Source organism: Monodon monoceros, unplaced genomic scaffold (assembly GCF_005190385.1).
Source record: "Monodon monoceros isolate NGI ecotype Baffin Bay Population unplaced genomic scaffold, NGI_Narwhal_1 Super_Scaffold_14, whole genome shotgun sequence".
NCBI classification, from domain to species: domain Eukaryota; kingdom Metazoa; phylum Chordata; class Mammalia; order Artiodactyla; family Monodontidae; genus Monodon; species Monodon monoceros.
The window spans coordinates 59,063,156-59,079,305 of NW_021703770.1; the positions used below are offsets into that span (position 1 = coordinate 59,063,156).

The 16,150-nt window shown below is 43.7% G+C and overlaps 1 protein-coding gene across 8 annotated transcripts in view; it reads left to right on the plus strand.

Annotated features, from left to right (window-relative positions):
* STAU2 (staufen double-stranded RNA binding protein 2) overlaps positions 1-10,856 on the plus strand; it is a 308,045-nt gene extending 297,189 nt beyond the window's left edge. For 6 of the 8 annotated variants that reach the window (XM_029222761.1, XM_029222758.1, XM_029222755.1 and 3 more), the window contains 2 exons: positions 8,521-8,609; positions 9,743-10,848. In XM_029222761.1, the coding sequence (XP_029078594.1) occupies positions 8,521-8,609; positions 9,743-9,836 (183 nt within the window). In that variant the 3' untranslated portion in view covers positions 9,837-10,848. Of the gene's footprint in view, positions 1-8,520; positions 8,610-9,742 lie in introns of all 8 variants that reach the window. The other 2 variants (XM_029222764.1, XM_029222763.1) reach the window with 2 other exon arrangements.
* The last annotated feature ends 5,294 nt before the right edge of the window (positions 10,857-16,150 follow it).

The following is a 16,150-nucleotide window of genomic DNA, read 5'->3' on the forward strand; positions in this document are numbered from 1 at the left end:
TGATAAAATTTAGAAATACGATTTTCTCTTTTGGGTTTCTTTTATTTTATATAAAGAGAGACTTGGCATTTTGTTATAGACCATTCAAAGTAAGAAAATGATAACTTAGAAACGTTAAAATTCACATTCTTTGGGCAATAAGACTTCAAGCCTACTGAAGAAAAGACCTTCTGGTTTTTCAGTTATTTTTATTTTTATTTTTTTGCGGTACGCGGGCCTCTCACCATTGCGGCCCTTCCCGCTGCGGAGCACAGGCTCCAGACGCGCAGGCTCAGCGGCCATGGCTCACGGGCCCAGCCACTGCGCGGCATGTGGGATCTTCCCGGACCGGGGCACGAACCCGTGTCCCCTGCATCAGCAGGCGGACTCTCAACCACTGCGCCACCAGGGAAGCCCTTTCCAGTCATTTTTAAATGATTTCACGGAGAGTCGGTCTCAAAGATTGTTGGGAAGAGAAGTGAGGGGAGTCCTCAGCTGCCAATGAAGATGTTTGCATTTCCTATCATTTTCTCATTAAAGGAGACTGATTTAATGAGCTGCATATATGTCCAATGCGTGTGTTCTGAAATGAATCCAGCAGTTAGACCTGCTCCCAGGAAAAGTTCCATATGAACAAGCACTTTAGGGGGAAAAGGCAAAACAAAACAAACCTTGAGCACTTACTTCAAAATGAAGGCCACATTCGGACATGTATGGTTACCATTGACTTTAATGGGAACAGCCTGTCTGTTCCTGGGATTCAGGATGTGAAATCGGTGGGAAAAGTGTGAAATGGAAAAAAAAAGAAATAAAAGGATCCATTGGGCATCCTGTTCAAAGACTCCGAAAAGAACTGCGTGTCATGAGGGGATGAGTTAAAATTCACATTTTGCTAATGAACCATTGTTGTCTCTCAGAGAATGACTTAACGCTGCTGTGTTGTCATTACAAACTCTTTAGTCCCTGCAGAAGGAAGCAAGAAGAACAGGCACTGGTTTCAACACAGTTTGCTGATCGACAAGAGAAAAGTTAGAAATTACAGAAATGGCTGGAAAGGCTCACCCCCATCCTGTGGACACACATACACACACACACACACACACACACACACACGTGTGAACCGAGACCAACAAACAGGCATGGAAAGTATCTTATTGGCATCATGTTTCTGGCATTGCTATAACTACGCACAAAACAAGCGATACACGAAATGGCAGCGACATCTGTTTTAGAACCTGTAGGGCTTTATTCCCAAAACAGTTGTAAAATCTTTTGGGGACAAAAATATTTCTATGTATCTATGCAGATGCCCTCCTCTAAGGGAAACACACACACACAAATGGATACAAGTGTTGAGCTGAAAAGACAAGAATAAGAAAAGGAAATGTCATCCACTTCTTTAAAACACTTTAAAATTTTTTCTCCTTTCAAACAAAGCTACATCTATTGCCTTGGATATACCTTAAAAAAAAAAAAGCCCCGGAACATATAAATTATCATAAAGCTAAAGTTTAAGATTCCAGTTGGTAGACTGTGGTAACATACAAAAGGATGCTGAGTGAGTTTGTTTTGATTTGCTAGGAAAACATTTTCTGACCTTGGAAAAGAAATCATATAGTTGTCTGTTTGTTTATGGTCAAAGCCATGTGGAGGGTTCTGGGTACTTATGTTAGTGTATCTTTGAAATTCTCGAACCCACAGTGTGTGGGAAGTTATACAACTTGGGTTTAAGCATCATTCAGGATGATGTTCATTAAGGAACCCAGATTTACCTCCTCCCCACGACTCCCCAAGGTTAGTTTACATTTATCACACGGCAAATTGTCCGTGCTGAGAGGGTGACCTGCAGGCAGCAGGAGCTGAACATCTTTTATCTCTTTACCATCTCAGTAATGGACAAGGTAGAAATTGCTTCTTTTTAAAAATGTTTTATTTAAGTATAGTTAATTTACAATGTTATGTTCGTTTCAAGTGTACAGCAAAGTGATTCAGTTATACATACATGTATGTATATATATATGTTCTTTTTCAGATTCTTTTCCATTTTAAGTTATTGAGTACAGCTCCCTGGGCTATGCAGTAGGTCCTTGTCATTTACCTATTTTATGTAGTATGTGTATGTTAATCCCAGACTCCTAATTCATCTCCCCCCACCACAACACACTGTCTCCTTTTGTAACCGTAAATTTGTTTGCTGTGTCTGTGAGTCTGTTTCTGTTTTGTAAATAAGTTCATTTGTATCATTTTTTTTAGATTCCACATATAAGTGATATCATATGGTATTTGTCTTTCTCTTTCTGACTTACTTCACTTAGTATGATCATCTCTAGGTCCATCCACGTTGCTGCAAATGGCATTATTCCATTCTTTTTTATGGCTGAGTAATATTCCAGTGTGTGTGTGTGTGTGTGTGTGTGTGTGTGTGTGTGTGTGTGTGTGTGTATGTATGAACTTGCTTCTAATCGGACTTCAACTATGTCTCCCCAAATGAAGGCTATTTGATTTTTCGCTCACTCCAAAGTGTCCTTTAATATTACGTCACATATTTATAACATGTTCTTAATGTTTTGTAAAGCAACTGGCCTCTAGCAAGTAACAATTTATTCAGCTCAGGTAGTTTAAACATAAGAATTTTGTTTACCATCTTCTGCACAGATTTGGACGAACACAGTAAAACATTTTTGTGGACTGTTCAATTTTAGTTTTTGTTCGAAATGCTACTCCATTGTACGTTGTTCTTTGAAAAGACCGATATTGGGGTCATGCTAAACGTTATGTGGCTATTTTGGGGGTTGCTGTATTATTCTGTTGTTGGGGGCGTTTTGCTGTAGAAGGCGAAGCAAACCCATCTCACTCCATGGGCTTTCTTACCCGCTAAAGTGTCCTTTCAGGGGAAGTAGTGGGTGACGAGTGGGGTTGGGAGTGGAAGGAGAGCCCGATTCCTCATGGAGCTCATGAGGAGCTGGGAGGAAGCAGTGGGGCCAGGGCTGTATTAGTATCTGTCAGAGCAGTGCCTGGTTGGCAGCCCCTGCCGATCTCGATTTTCCTGAACCGTTTGGCTTATCTCTCCCTCTAAAGCACAGCCAAGCCCTCTTTCTCTCTCCGTTTCACGTTTGCAGTCCCAGCACCTCCTCTCACTGGATAGCCTCCACCCCACAATCCCAGGCAGACACAGCACCTCGTTTCTCCCTCCTCCCAGCCACCACAGGAAGGTGACAGAGGAACTCTTCGGAGAACAACGGGAGGGAAGGCAAGGAATTGTGGCCTTTGGGTCATTCTAAGTGATGAAATAATTGCTATAGCAATTTAGTTTTAACCAGACTGCGAGTGTTATAGAAGTGCCAGATGAGGTCTCAGAAGTCAACCCGGGACCCCAAAAAAGCTGGAGACTGGAAACTGTGTGATTCCCCACAAGGTAATAAAGCCCTTCTCTAGAAAATGGAGATCATTTCGTGAGCTTACCTCAATTCATTATCTTGGGAAATAATCAATAGGGTGAGCATAGAGGAGGTTATAGGAGTGGTTTTGAAATAATGATATTGAAAGGAGTTGTGCTGAAGTTGCCTAGGCTGAATGTGAGCAGTTTGTATGTTCGAAGGAAATAAAGTGATGTGACCAAGGATGTGGGCTGGGTTCACATCTCTCTCTGCTCTGCCACTTACTAGCCGTGTGACCTCGAGTAGGCTGCTGAATTCCTCATGGGAAGGACCTAACCTTGCAGGGCTGTGGTAACACCTGAGGTCACGCAGGTAAGGGACGCGGTCTCATGGCTGTGGCAGAGGGATGCTCATGAAATGGCAGCTGTTTACAGAGAAGATAAAGTGTCTTCATCGCCTTTTATAAGGTAGAAAGAAGTCCTCTCAGATTTATAAGCAATTGTATTCAGGGTTATCAATAAGATGTGGGCTGAATGATCTCATCAGACAGTAATGAAGGCTGAAGACAGTTAAGGGAATGTTATTTGGAAGCTTTTAAACATACCTTTGGAGGGAAGCAGTCACACAAGAATTCTGAAAATGCTTCATGGCATCGAGTGAAAGAGCGCTCCGCCATTCCAGCTGGTAGGACATTCTTGGAGCAAATGACAATCATCCTGACAGTGCTTGGGGACCTGCCTGTCACGTTGATTAAATCATCCAGGAGATTTTGCAAGAGCTGAAACACCCAACCTGCTCCCTGAGACCTCGCCTTCATCTCATATGTGCATCTCTTTTTGGGTGGATGCGAACAGGTGTCACTGGGTCCTGGACTCGGTGAAGTAGGACGTTTGGTTCCTGGTATTCAGGCAACAAGTATTTCCAAAGCAGCCAGTGAAACTGGGCTCCAATTAGCCTATAAGTGATTTTCAAAAAACGATTTCGTTTTGGTTGTCGTTTTGGCCTTATTGGGAATAAAACAGGACCAAGAAGCCCTGGAGCTCTCAAAAGTCTCATTCAGCAGTACCAACCACATTGCAGATAGACTATTATAGAAGGCACTGAAATAGCCGTCTATAATAATCCATTTGGGAAGAAATTGATAAAAATCAGCGTTCCTACCAATAATTCACATATTAACGGATCAGAACAAAATAGTTGTTCATTTGTTCAAAATTGTTGCATATACAAAGAACTCTCTGTTCATTCGCCCACCCCACGAAGCTGGGCTATCTGGAGAGGTCCGCCTCGGACTGGTCTTAACAGGTTGGTAGCGAGCGGGCCGGGCTCCTACCTCTGTGCACGTCCACAGAAGGCGGGACTGCAGAGCTCAGGTTCACGTGACGAGCCCACAAGGATGTGCACACCCACGGGACCATTCTCAGCAGAGTCACCCGGGAAGGCTGCCCAGCTCCCTCAGCGTTTCAGGACTTGAAAGGACCTCAGAGGTCATCTAATTGAATTTAATAAGAATCAAATATCTCTGCGAATTACTTTCTTTTAGGCGGAAACTTGTCCAAATCTGCATCTTTTGAGGGTGAATTTAACTTTTGAAAGCAGCCAAACTTCATTCAAAGCCAAGTCTAGGGAATGAGGTAAATGGTAGGGATGGACAAATGAAAAATAAAGTGGGGCTGTAAAATGACAAAACGGGTTCGCTCCAGTGATCCACAAAGTGATTCTGAGAGGTGATTACAAAAGCACCTAGAGAAGCAGATGTTCCTCGGAGTCCTGCTGGGTACAACCCCCCTGAGGGCAGGGGAAGTTTATATCAGAACTTTACAAATGTGCACACCCTTTGGCCCAGAAATTCAGTTTCTAGGAATTTATCACAAGGAAATTATTGAGAAGGTACTCAAAGATTTTTAACCATTAAGAAGCTTAGTGCAGTGTTAATAACAGCTTAAAAAGTGGGTGTGGCCTCCATGTCCAACACTAGGGATTGGCTAAATACAGAAAGGCACATAAAGTCTTTGAGATACTGTGCAGTCCTGCAAAATGCTGCTGCTGAAATGTTTCTGTTGAGGTGGAAAACTGCTCATGTTCCATGACAAAAGCAGGTTCTAAAACAGTGTTAGGATATGACCCAGGTTAGAGAGTGTACATATGGGAAGGGGATAGAAAAGGATATGGAAAGATGTACACCAAGTTGTGAGTGGTGGGTAAGACTGTGAATATTTTCACATTCTTTTTGCTTGCCTACCTATTATGATTTTTCTGTAATGAAAAATGATTTTTATAATCAAAAGATAATATAAGGAAACATCAGAGAGAGGAGAAAGAGGTTCTACTGTCCTTAAAGAGGAATGATGATGTACCTGTGTTCATTTGCTAGGGCCTCCGTAACAAAGGACCACCAACAATAAATTCAACAGGAATTTATTGTCTCACAGTTCTGGAAGTTAGAAGTCCAAGATCAAAGTGTTGGCAGGGTTGGTGCCTTCCGAGGGCTATGAGGGAGGAATCTGTTCCATGCCTCTCTCCTAGTTTCTGGTGGTTTGCTGGCAGTCTTTGGCATTCCTTGGCGTGTGTTGCGTCACTCCAATCTCCGCCGTCTTCTTCACACGGTGTTCTTCCTGTGTGGGTTTCTGTTTCTGAATTTCCCCTTTTTATAAGGACATTGGTCATAATGGATCAGGCCACACCCTAATCTAGCATGACCTCATCTTAATTATATCAGCAGTCACCCTATTTCCAAATAAGGCCATATTCTGAGTATGGGGGTTTAGGACTTCGACATATGGATATGGGGGGTGGACACAATTCAACCAATAACAGTGCCCAGTGAGATGGCCACGTTGCTCCTACGCAACCGCTGTTAGTGCTTACCTGCCACTACAGCCTACACCAGCTGCTGTATAGTAGGAGCCTGTACCAAGATCAGGGGTAGTGGGGTAGGGCGCTGACATCCCCACAGGACTCCGGGTTCAAAAGAGGTAATGATGAAACAGAGAGCCCAAGCACGGCCTCCCCCTGCCCACCCAGGCTGGGGCTGCAGGCGTGAGTGAGAATTCAAATTAGCACGTCTGAACTGGGGAGACCAGCTTAGAGATCTGAAAGGAAGAAGGAGCCTAAAAAAAAAAGGAAAGGATATATTTTTCCTTTTTGGTTGAATATAGGGGTTGAGATTTAAAAGATAGAATGACAGAGAGAGAAGAGAGGAAAAATATTACAAATATTACACAAAAATCTGCACACAGATGTTGATAGCAGTTCATAATCGCCAAAAACTGGAAGCAACCAGGATGTCCCTCAATAGGTATAAAAGGATAAAAGGATAAAGAGGGCTTCCCTGGTGGCGCAGTGGTTGAGAGTCCGCCTGCCGATGCAGGGGACACGGGTTTGGGCCCCGGTCCGGGAAGGTCCCACATGCCGCGGAGCGGCTGGGCCCGTGAGCCATGGCCGCTGAGCCTGCGCGTCCGGAGCCTGTACTCCGCGACGGGAGAGGCCCATGTACCCCCCCAAAAAAAAAAAAAAGGATAAAAAAACTTGGTACATCCACGCAATGGAGTATATTCAGCAGTGAAAAAGAGATGAGATGAAAAGACATAGAGGATAGAGGAACTTTAAATGCATATTGCTTAGTGAAAGAAGCCAATCTGAAAGTGCTACATACTGTATGATTCCAGCTGTATGAATTTCGAAAAAGACAAAACTATAGAGATTTTAAAAAAAAATTACTAGGGGTTGCCAGGGCTTGGGGGGAAAGGGAGGAGGGGTGAACAGCTGAAGCACAGTGGATTTTTAGGGCAATAAAATTATTCCATATGATACTGTAATGGTGGACACGTGACATTATACATTTGTCAAAATCCATAGAATGTACAACACAAGAGTTGTAGACTCTGGACTTCAGTTAATGATAATATATCGATATTTCATCAGTCGTAACAAATGTACCTCGGGAATGCAGGATGTTAATAATAGGGGAAACAGTGTAGAAGGTGGAGTGGGAGAGGGTATATGGGAACTCTCCCTGCTCCATTTTTTCTGCAAACTTAAAACTGCCCTAAAAAAAATAAAGCCTATTAACTGAAAAACCAAAACCAAAAAGATATATTTCACATAAAGAGATGTAGAAGAGATCATGCACTCAGCTACCCAAAAGGGGCCCCTGGCAGATAAAAGTTTGAGCAACTGGCAGAGTTAGCTGTTTGTCAGAGGCAGTTGAGAAGATACAGATGACCAAAGTGTGACCCAGCAGGATCTCCAAGATGCAAACAACTTTGGCCGCTCACACCTATCTCAGACACAACAAAGCTCTTCTAATTGACCTGAGAAGTGGTGGGGTTTGGGGAGGGGAAGAAGAACCAAATTCTTATTCAAAGAAATAACAATTTGGACCTCGCACTAGAGTGTCAACAACTTATGCAGATCTTATCAGCATCACATTTTTTGGTGCCTCCCAGCTATTCAGCGAGGCTCCACCAGCCTGTCAACACCCTTCAGCATCCCACGGATCCGCATGCATCCCGCATCCCCGGCATATCCACACCACAGGAGGCTCTGCCGCGGCCAGGCCTGCCTTCCCAGGGCCCCATGGAGCGCAAATTTTCTCTCTCCTCACAGGATACCATCATACCATCCCCTCGGTATGCAAGGGTGTATTTGGTCCATTTCTGGACTCACATTCTGTGACTTGCTTGAGGCTACATGTCTATAAAATTGAACAATACATTTATGCTAACTTTGGAAAGCTGGAAAAAAATCTGATGTTCTCACATCTGGAGGAAGACAATGTGTAGTTTCAGTAATGTGAGGAGAAATGATGCAAAACTCATCATCAAAGAATGACAGGCTTCTACTAGGCGTTTTCTACATTTGCGGATAAAACACTGTGATTTTACAAAATTATGGATAAGGCATGAGATTTATGGAGACTCCTCCCTCCACCTCTTCCCCCAGACACACAAAACTAAAGCCTTCGTAGTATATGCATTGCTCCATCATAATACAGCCTCTTAAATGTAGTTTTCTTAAATGATACAGAAAAGCATTTATTTAGATTAATGAAAATGATATCCTTTACTATATATCAAAGCTTTCTTTTACCATTACATACCTATTTATTACATGAAAGTCAGTAACTGGATCTCCTTGTCTGTGTGTTTGTTTCCGTTTTTAGGCAGCTTTAAGTGCCTTGAAACAATTTTCTGAACAAGGACTGGATCCAATGGAAGGAGCAATGAATATTGAAAAAGTTTCTCTTGAAAAGTGAGTACATCTTCTGTTGTATTCTTACATTTGTAATTTTGTAACTGTATGAAAAATAAGATAGACATAATAATAAGGTGAAAAACTCGAGACAATAATACCTATACCCTACAAAATTATTCCTAATACAATTCAATGCAAATAAATGAGAGACAGTCTATATGGTCATATTTGTTTCCTGTAAATATGTCTGTGAAAGTTTTAATCTACTGGTTGATCATTATTTCTGCATTTCAATGCCTTTGATGGAAATATTTCTGTGGGTTTTGCTGACCACGGAGATTTGCAAGACTTGCAAAAAGGTGACTTCTCATTTCAGACTGTTGGGCATTCTCTGACTAAACCATTTTCTGAGGTAAATATTTTCCTTCACATTCCTGCTAGGTAGTAGGCACAACGGAGAAGGGGGAAAAAAACAAGGAAGCTGAGAGACGGGTTCCTTCCCCTCGGCTGCATTTTGTTTTTCACACTGTTGTATGAAACACAAGTGCACGTTGTCACAAAAGTGTGGCTCCCGAGGGCTACAGAGGCCAAAACGCAGATTCAATAAGAATCTCTGAAATCCAGCTCATACCTCTTTTATGATATTGAACATAAGGTTTGATCTGAGAGATTGAACTTAAAGTCTCTCCAGCGACCCAAAAAGAAATTGCAAGACAGTGTCTTTACAACAGTGAAATCCAAATTCTTTCAAAGCAGAAATAATTGCAGGTGAGATTTCAGAACTCGCACAGGAGATAACATCTTTAGAATGATAAAAATTGGATAACCTAGGAAGTCAAAACCAAATATACTAATCCTGCAGTTAAATAATCTTAACCCCCCCCCCCCACCAAAAAACACAGCATTTGGTCATTAATATTTAAAAGGTGAGAGCGTGAGAAAAAAACATTTGGTAAACAGACGTGGCATTTTAAGTTGTCTATAGATTGGCAACCATTTATAAGCTAATTTAATCAAAACCATTTCCACATGATCTCATCAGTAGACTATCTGAACATAAATATTGTTGTTTCACTTTAAAATGTCACTTTTGTGGTGACCTTTGAATCCTGTGTGCCATCTGCTAATAAACATGTCTGAAGATGTGCAACCCCGGACCTTCAGCTCTTGTTAATGTATTAATCTTCCAGACAAGCCCAGCATCTGGGAGAGAAAGCAGACAATAACCAGACACACCCGGGCTCCATCGCTCAGGACTGCAAGAAATCAAGGTCGGTCATCTAGCAGCTCCCAGAGCTACGGCTGCCACCGCATCCTTATAAACCTGTCAGCACGCATGAGGGTGTCTGTGTTCAAGGAAATGAATGACTAATGCCATGATTTGAGTCTTATGTGAAGACAGCACTATTCTAACACCAGAGATAATAGACATAGTACTGTTTATTCAACTGGGGGAAAATAAAACTTTGAGCATTTCCCTTGGAACTTGAGATCAGATCATAACTCATTTGCCCAGAGGCAGCAGAAATCTGATCCTGCTACTGGAGCTTAAAATAACAATTAATGAAAAGTGTTAGAAACAGAGGTACAATTCTTAAATGATTAATAGAGAAATTGGGTTTGGTTCTGTTGTTATGATTGTTTTGTCGTGGCGCTTGTGTTCACTTATATTCTCTCTCATTTTAAATAATGCCTGACGATTCAAAGATTAACCAATGATGTGCTGTGGAATGTGACAGTCGTTGTCTTCATATAGAGTCACACAGTTTCTCTTTTTATGGAGATATTTGTAATCTTCATCCTATATCAGTCTGAATAACTTCGAGGCACACCACTCAAAGACGTATGCCAACAAACATGGTTGAAATCAGGTCAGACATTTGATTACAAATATGAAATAATGTTAGGAACAATTAGTTTCAATAGACTCCAGGAATTCAAAAAGAAAACAAAAACCACTTGTGGGTCTTGAATGCCATCATCCTATTAGCCACTAAGGAGGCGTCTTGCCTCTCCAGCCATTTCTGTGGATTCCACGTTCACAGTGGACATTGCACCCACCCCATCCGTGTGTTGTAAGCCACTCACTGTTTGCATCCAAAGTGTTTTCTGATAACTGCCTCTGCACTTGGGGCAGCGAGTGGGATCAAGAGAAATAGCGTTCATGGCGCGGAAGGGAAAGCCTGTGGCTGTGGGAGGAGCCGTAGAGGTCCTGCCAGCTTGTAGCCAGCCACGCTCTGGACCAGCATGTTGGAATCCAGCGTGGAGCCAATGCAGTAAAAATGTGGTCGGTGTCTGTGTGAAGTGTGGTCAGTGTTGTTCTTTCCTTGCCTCGTTCTCCTCTCTGAAACATCACCCCAGCGTAACCCATCTCAAAGGCCATTGCCCACCCGGCCCCTGTCACCCTGCATGGCGGTGACACTAGCGGGTTCTCGTGCCACCGGCCGTCTCTGCGAAACCGCAGGGCCGCCCCCCGGGTGACTCGGAACCGGGTTCCTGACCGGCCAACGTCGTCTCATTGTTCCCGTAAGAATTCATGAGCAAAACCAACACAAATCATGATCTGGCTGACTCACACGCGACTGGACGATAAACAAACAGCAACAGAAGGAAACCACTCTAGGGTTGTTTTTAAATGACTCCCATGTGGGGAAGTCCGCCAGCATCGACAGGGCCGGGTGCCCTCGGAGGAAATAGGTTTTGCTCCATAAAGCTGGGCCCTCGTGGACATAACAGCCCATTTGTAAAGTTGGGGTTCACGAAGATCAGCCGGGTTGAACAATAAGTCTGCTGCCCGGCACCCCGCGCAGAGGGCCCTAAATCATCCCCTCGGAAGGGGGCAGGCCCTTTCCTCCCCCTGCGCCTTCAGCACCTGAGGCTCCGGCCCTCAGTCAGCAGCGCCACTTCAGGCAGGATCTTTAAAACGCATCTTCAGTTTCCCAAACGCCGTAAACGCCGACCACCTCTCACGGCCCACGGTCCCCAAAACACCAAGGCCGTCAGGGCCGTCGTGGGAGAGGGATGAGCTCAGGGCACAGAAAAGCTGATCAGTTCTCACAACCCAAGTATCTGAGGCATTGGCCTCTGGAGCTATCTGACGGAGTCACCCTCAGAGCTGAGCGTACCAGAGTGGCCACGGGGGTGGGGGTGGGGGGGTTGGGGATGGACCCTTGCATCGGATCTCAAGTGTAGTGAGAGGATATTTATTCAGAATCCCACCCATCTACCTGCTTGAAGAGCCCAGGGAGGCCTTTAGATATTTTCCCTTTAGAGAGTTTGCTAGCAGCCCTTCCTGGGAACCGTTTGGGTTTTCTTTGGGTTGAATTAGCAATGCAAATGATGGGTGGCCTGCCATCCCTTGCCATGTTATATATCATTGGGGGGAAACCATTAAGTAGATTTATTGAGAGAATGTTTCTTCAACACAAGGAGATCTTTTTGATGAAAAATGGAACTCGTTATTCTCTAAAGGACACAGGTTGACTTATCTCCTTTATCAATTACAGTGTCTGCTTTCAGCTTTTCTCAATCAGCACTAGGCTTTGTAGTCACTTCCCAGTGCTGAGGCCAATGTGTTTTATGAAGAAGGTTGGTTTTTGCATTTTAATTGGAAATATAATATTGTGCTTTGGAACTCTGACCAGCCCTTTCCAGCACAACTTGCCGAAGATCAGTGGTGAGACACCACCCTTCAGGCTGTGACAAGGACCCTCCTCCACTTTCCCGGGGTGACCTCTCTGAGTTGCCCTAGTATTCTTCTGCCCAGCAAACGTTCTCAATGGTGATTTTTTTTTTGACAGCTTCAACCAATTTCCTGTACCATAAAATAAAAATAGATTAATGAGAAACTTACCTTATTATACAGAGGTTTTCGGGACTCCCGGTGACCTTGGAAATGTGGTCCAGACCAATTGATTGGTGTTTAAATCCTGCTGTCGTTGAGTTTTCAGTGCACCTGCCCAGGGTTTGTTCTGTACCTTTCAATTTCCAAAGGCCACTTGTTATCATTACGGCAAGGGTGGTAGAAAACCTAACAGTTTTGCACACGGAGCGAAGAAGTCATTAATGGCAAGATCCCATGTGAATGTGTCTCTGAGTAACCCCCGACCTACCCCACCATGATATAGGTACCTGATAAATGGATACATCAAATAAATGAATAAGTGGACAAATGAATGATCTATCAAAACGATAGAGAAACCTGCTGAAGACATAAATTTGAAATCTCACTGCTTAACCTGACACAGAGATAGGCACTCATGATAATATATGGCATTACTGTTGATAAGATTACGGTACCTTCAACCTCAGGGGCACTCTGGCATTTCTTAACCAAAAACATAGCGAGTCAAAAAAACCCTCACTTCAGAGGACTTTGGACCCATGAAGACCCACCATCCTGCCTTCCATCTTCCCATTTTTGCATGTATATCCCTTCCCCAGGCCAGAAGATTCAATTCCAATCCTCACCCCCAGATACGTTCCTGTATTTCCACCATCACACATACATGTCTCACAAGGAGGGGCATTGTAATATCTGGCTCAAAGCAAAGATTTCTTAGACTGAGTCAAACCCAGCTGTTGATTTCTGGCAGACACCACCCAAGTTCCAGCTCACCTTGCCGAGACTCATTGATAAATTGCCTTGTTGGGATGACTTTCCTCTTACGTCCTAACCTCTTAACATAACTAAAAGCTCCCTTGACTGGGTGCCCAGCACACTCTGATGTATGCTGGGAATGAAGAAAATAAATAAACAAATGAAACTACTTCCCTCTCAGGAATGCACATTCTAGCTTGAGGGAAAGGCAGACCAGGAAATGAGCATGAGAGGTGAGCGTGTTTTACTCAGAAACCCTGCATTATAGCTCGTTGTTTGTGTCTCTGAGTCGTTATTCCTCCCCTCACTCATCTCACTATGCTTTGGGCACCATGCTATATTCTGGTGACACTGTCAAAAAGCCACCACGCTTGAACTCTAGTAGTATTATCTTATCTCACCTCCACACAACCCACACGTCTACTGACCGGACCCACCCCCAGCCCCAAATATACATATACCAGGTGAAGCTCTTGAAGCTCACCTACACTCAAGGCTGACCAACTGAATGTACCCCTCGTTGTATCTCCTGGTGTGCAATGGTGCCCACCTTAATATGGTAAGTACTCAATAAATGTTTGTTGAGTAGGTGAATGACCCTAAAAGCCCTGCCATGGTGGATTTGCCAGCCTAAGCGGATCATTGGTGACCTGGATGCATGGACAGAGAAGCCTGGCCTATTGGATGGAGCCTCCTGCCTGGGAGTAAACTTCTAGTTCTACTTCTGTTAATATATAGTCTTTTTGAAGTCATTTAACATCTTCGAGTTTCAACTTCTCATCCAAGACAGCAGGAATAAGAAGATGCAGAAGTAGATGGTCTATTCTTTAAAGTGTACAAGTTATGAATGTAGATTCAATATTTCAGAGTTAGAGGGTGTGAGGGAAAGAGCCATGGTCTAGGAGTCAAGAGTCTAAAGTCCTGGGTCAGACACAGAGGTGACCTTGGCAAGGGAGTTAGCCTTCCTGGGCCTCAGTTTCCACATCTATAAAATGACAGCCTCTAAGAGCATTACAGCTCTAAATTTATTTTACTGATAATTCCTCTATTACTAGTGGTATGCTTGAATTCAAATTTTGCCTCTAATATGTGAATTTTTAAAATCAAATACCTGCAAGGAAAAATACTGCTCATATCAGTTAGGATTCTTTGGCTGTGAATTATAAAAACCTATTCAAACCAGCAATGGAAAATGTGTTCTAAAGCTACAGGGGCATTTTAGAGAAGCTCAGGGCAGAAATGCAGAAATTAACTGGAGCCAGGAAGTACAAAGCTGTGGGGAAACCAGGAAGCTTTCCTTCTCCCTCTCTCTCAATTCCCCACCTCCCTCTGAATGTGTGAATCATTTCTCTGTCCACACCAGCTCCTGCCTCTCAAGTACACATACCAGAGAACGTGGCTGCCAGTAGCACAAGTTTACAGCCACCTGGAGGAGCACTGAATCTCTCTCTGGATTTCATTCCCGAGGTTGTAGGAAGGAACTCCTGACTGGCTCACCTTGGACCAATTGGCTCATCTTGAACCTGATTGGTTCACCCCTGACCCACGCGTACAAATATGGCTGCCCCAACTCTGCCCCTCCGGAATAGGGCAGAGTAGTCATCAGAGAAGGGAGTTCAGGGAGAAAACCCAGTAGGTGCCTGCCTCAACTACCTCCCAGGGGACAAAGCGCATTATAGTCATGTGCTAGTTCTTCCTTTCAATGTCAACAGTGAAGCTTAAATAAGTAAGTCTCCCAAAAGTCATAGATTGGTCAGAGATTCATGAAGGCTGTACTGTTTTGTTTAGTTTTCTTTAATCCTTTCGGTCTTTACTTTCAAGGGTCTGATGAACCACAAAGCTATCCTGAGTGAGTCACAAAACTACCTAGGAGGAAAAAAAAAGAAAACTTCCCAGTGATCCCAAATTAGTATATTTTTAAAAGCCTCCTTTCCTTCAGCACGAATAATGAGATAATTAGGCAGTAGAGTCGTCATCCTTCCTCAGTGATTACGGAACCAGAAGATCGGCGGCCACATCCCTGCTTTTGTTATCCTGAGGGGATCTTAAATGTCAGGGCATTTCTGATTCTTACAACTGAGGTGAGTAGAGATGGAGGTCATCTTGGTCTAATTTTCATTCAAACTTTACTCTTTCGGGGACTTCCCAGCTGGTCCAGCGGTTAAGACTCCGTGCTCCCAGTGCAGGGGGCCTTGGTTCGACCCCTGGTCAGGGAACTAGATCCCACATGCCGCAACTAAAGAGCCCGAGTGCTGCAACTAAAGATCCTGTGTGCCACAACTAAGACCCAGTGTAGCCAAATAAATAAATATTTTTGAAAAACACTTCTAAGTTTTCAAGGGAGCTCAAAGAAGGGAGGAGACTTGGTTATTTAAGTGGGTGGGAGGAAGCAGACAATAGAAAGTATCAGAAATTTGGATTCAAAAGTAAGGTGGGTGAGAAAGCCAAGTGGCATTGGAGAAAAATGGGGAAGTGAAAAGTTCTGGAGAAGGCATCTATGATAGGAACAGACTCAGTGTTCCCTGCAGGTAAGTCTGTGAATGCTTTCACCTCAGCATCAGGAATGAGCAGTCAACATCTTCTGTTTCCTCTTGAACCTGCCCCTAAATCTACACGGGTCATCATTTTCCAGAAAGATGTTTGGCCACTCGGGTTTCCTTATTCCCAGAGTGCAGGCGGGGGGGACTAGATCCTTCTTCACCAAGTTGAGATCATTATCAAGCCCCCAGTTTTGGCAAAGATCAGGCTTGGATGTGAACTCCAAGGGGAATTTAGCTGATGGGGTTATCTCTGATATCAGAGAAGGTCAGGACTCTTTTTTTTTTTTTTTTGGCCTGGAACCAGAGTAGCTTCCACAGTCACCACAACATAATGCACAACAGCTCTTCAAGTGTTCATCCCCACTACAGCCACTTCCTCTGTCTTAGGAGGAGAAGACACCACTAACCTGGAAATGTCTGGCTAAACATATCTTCCCTTCTAGTTTCCAACCTTTACC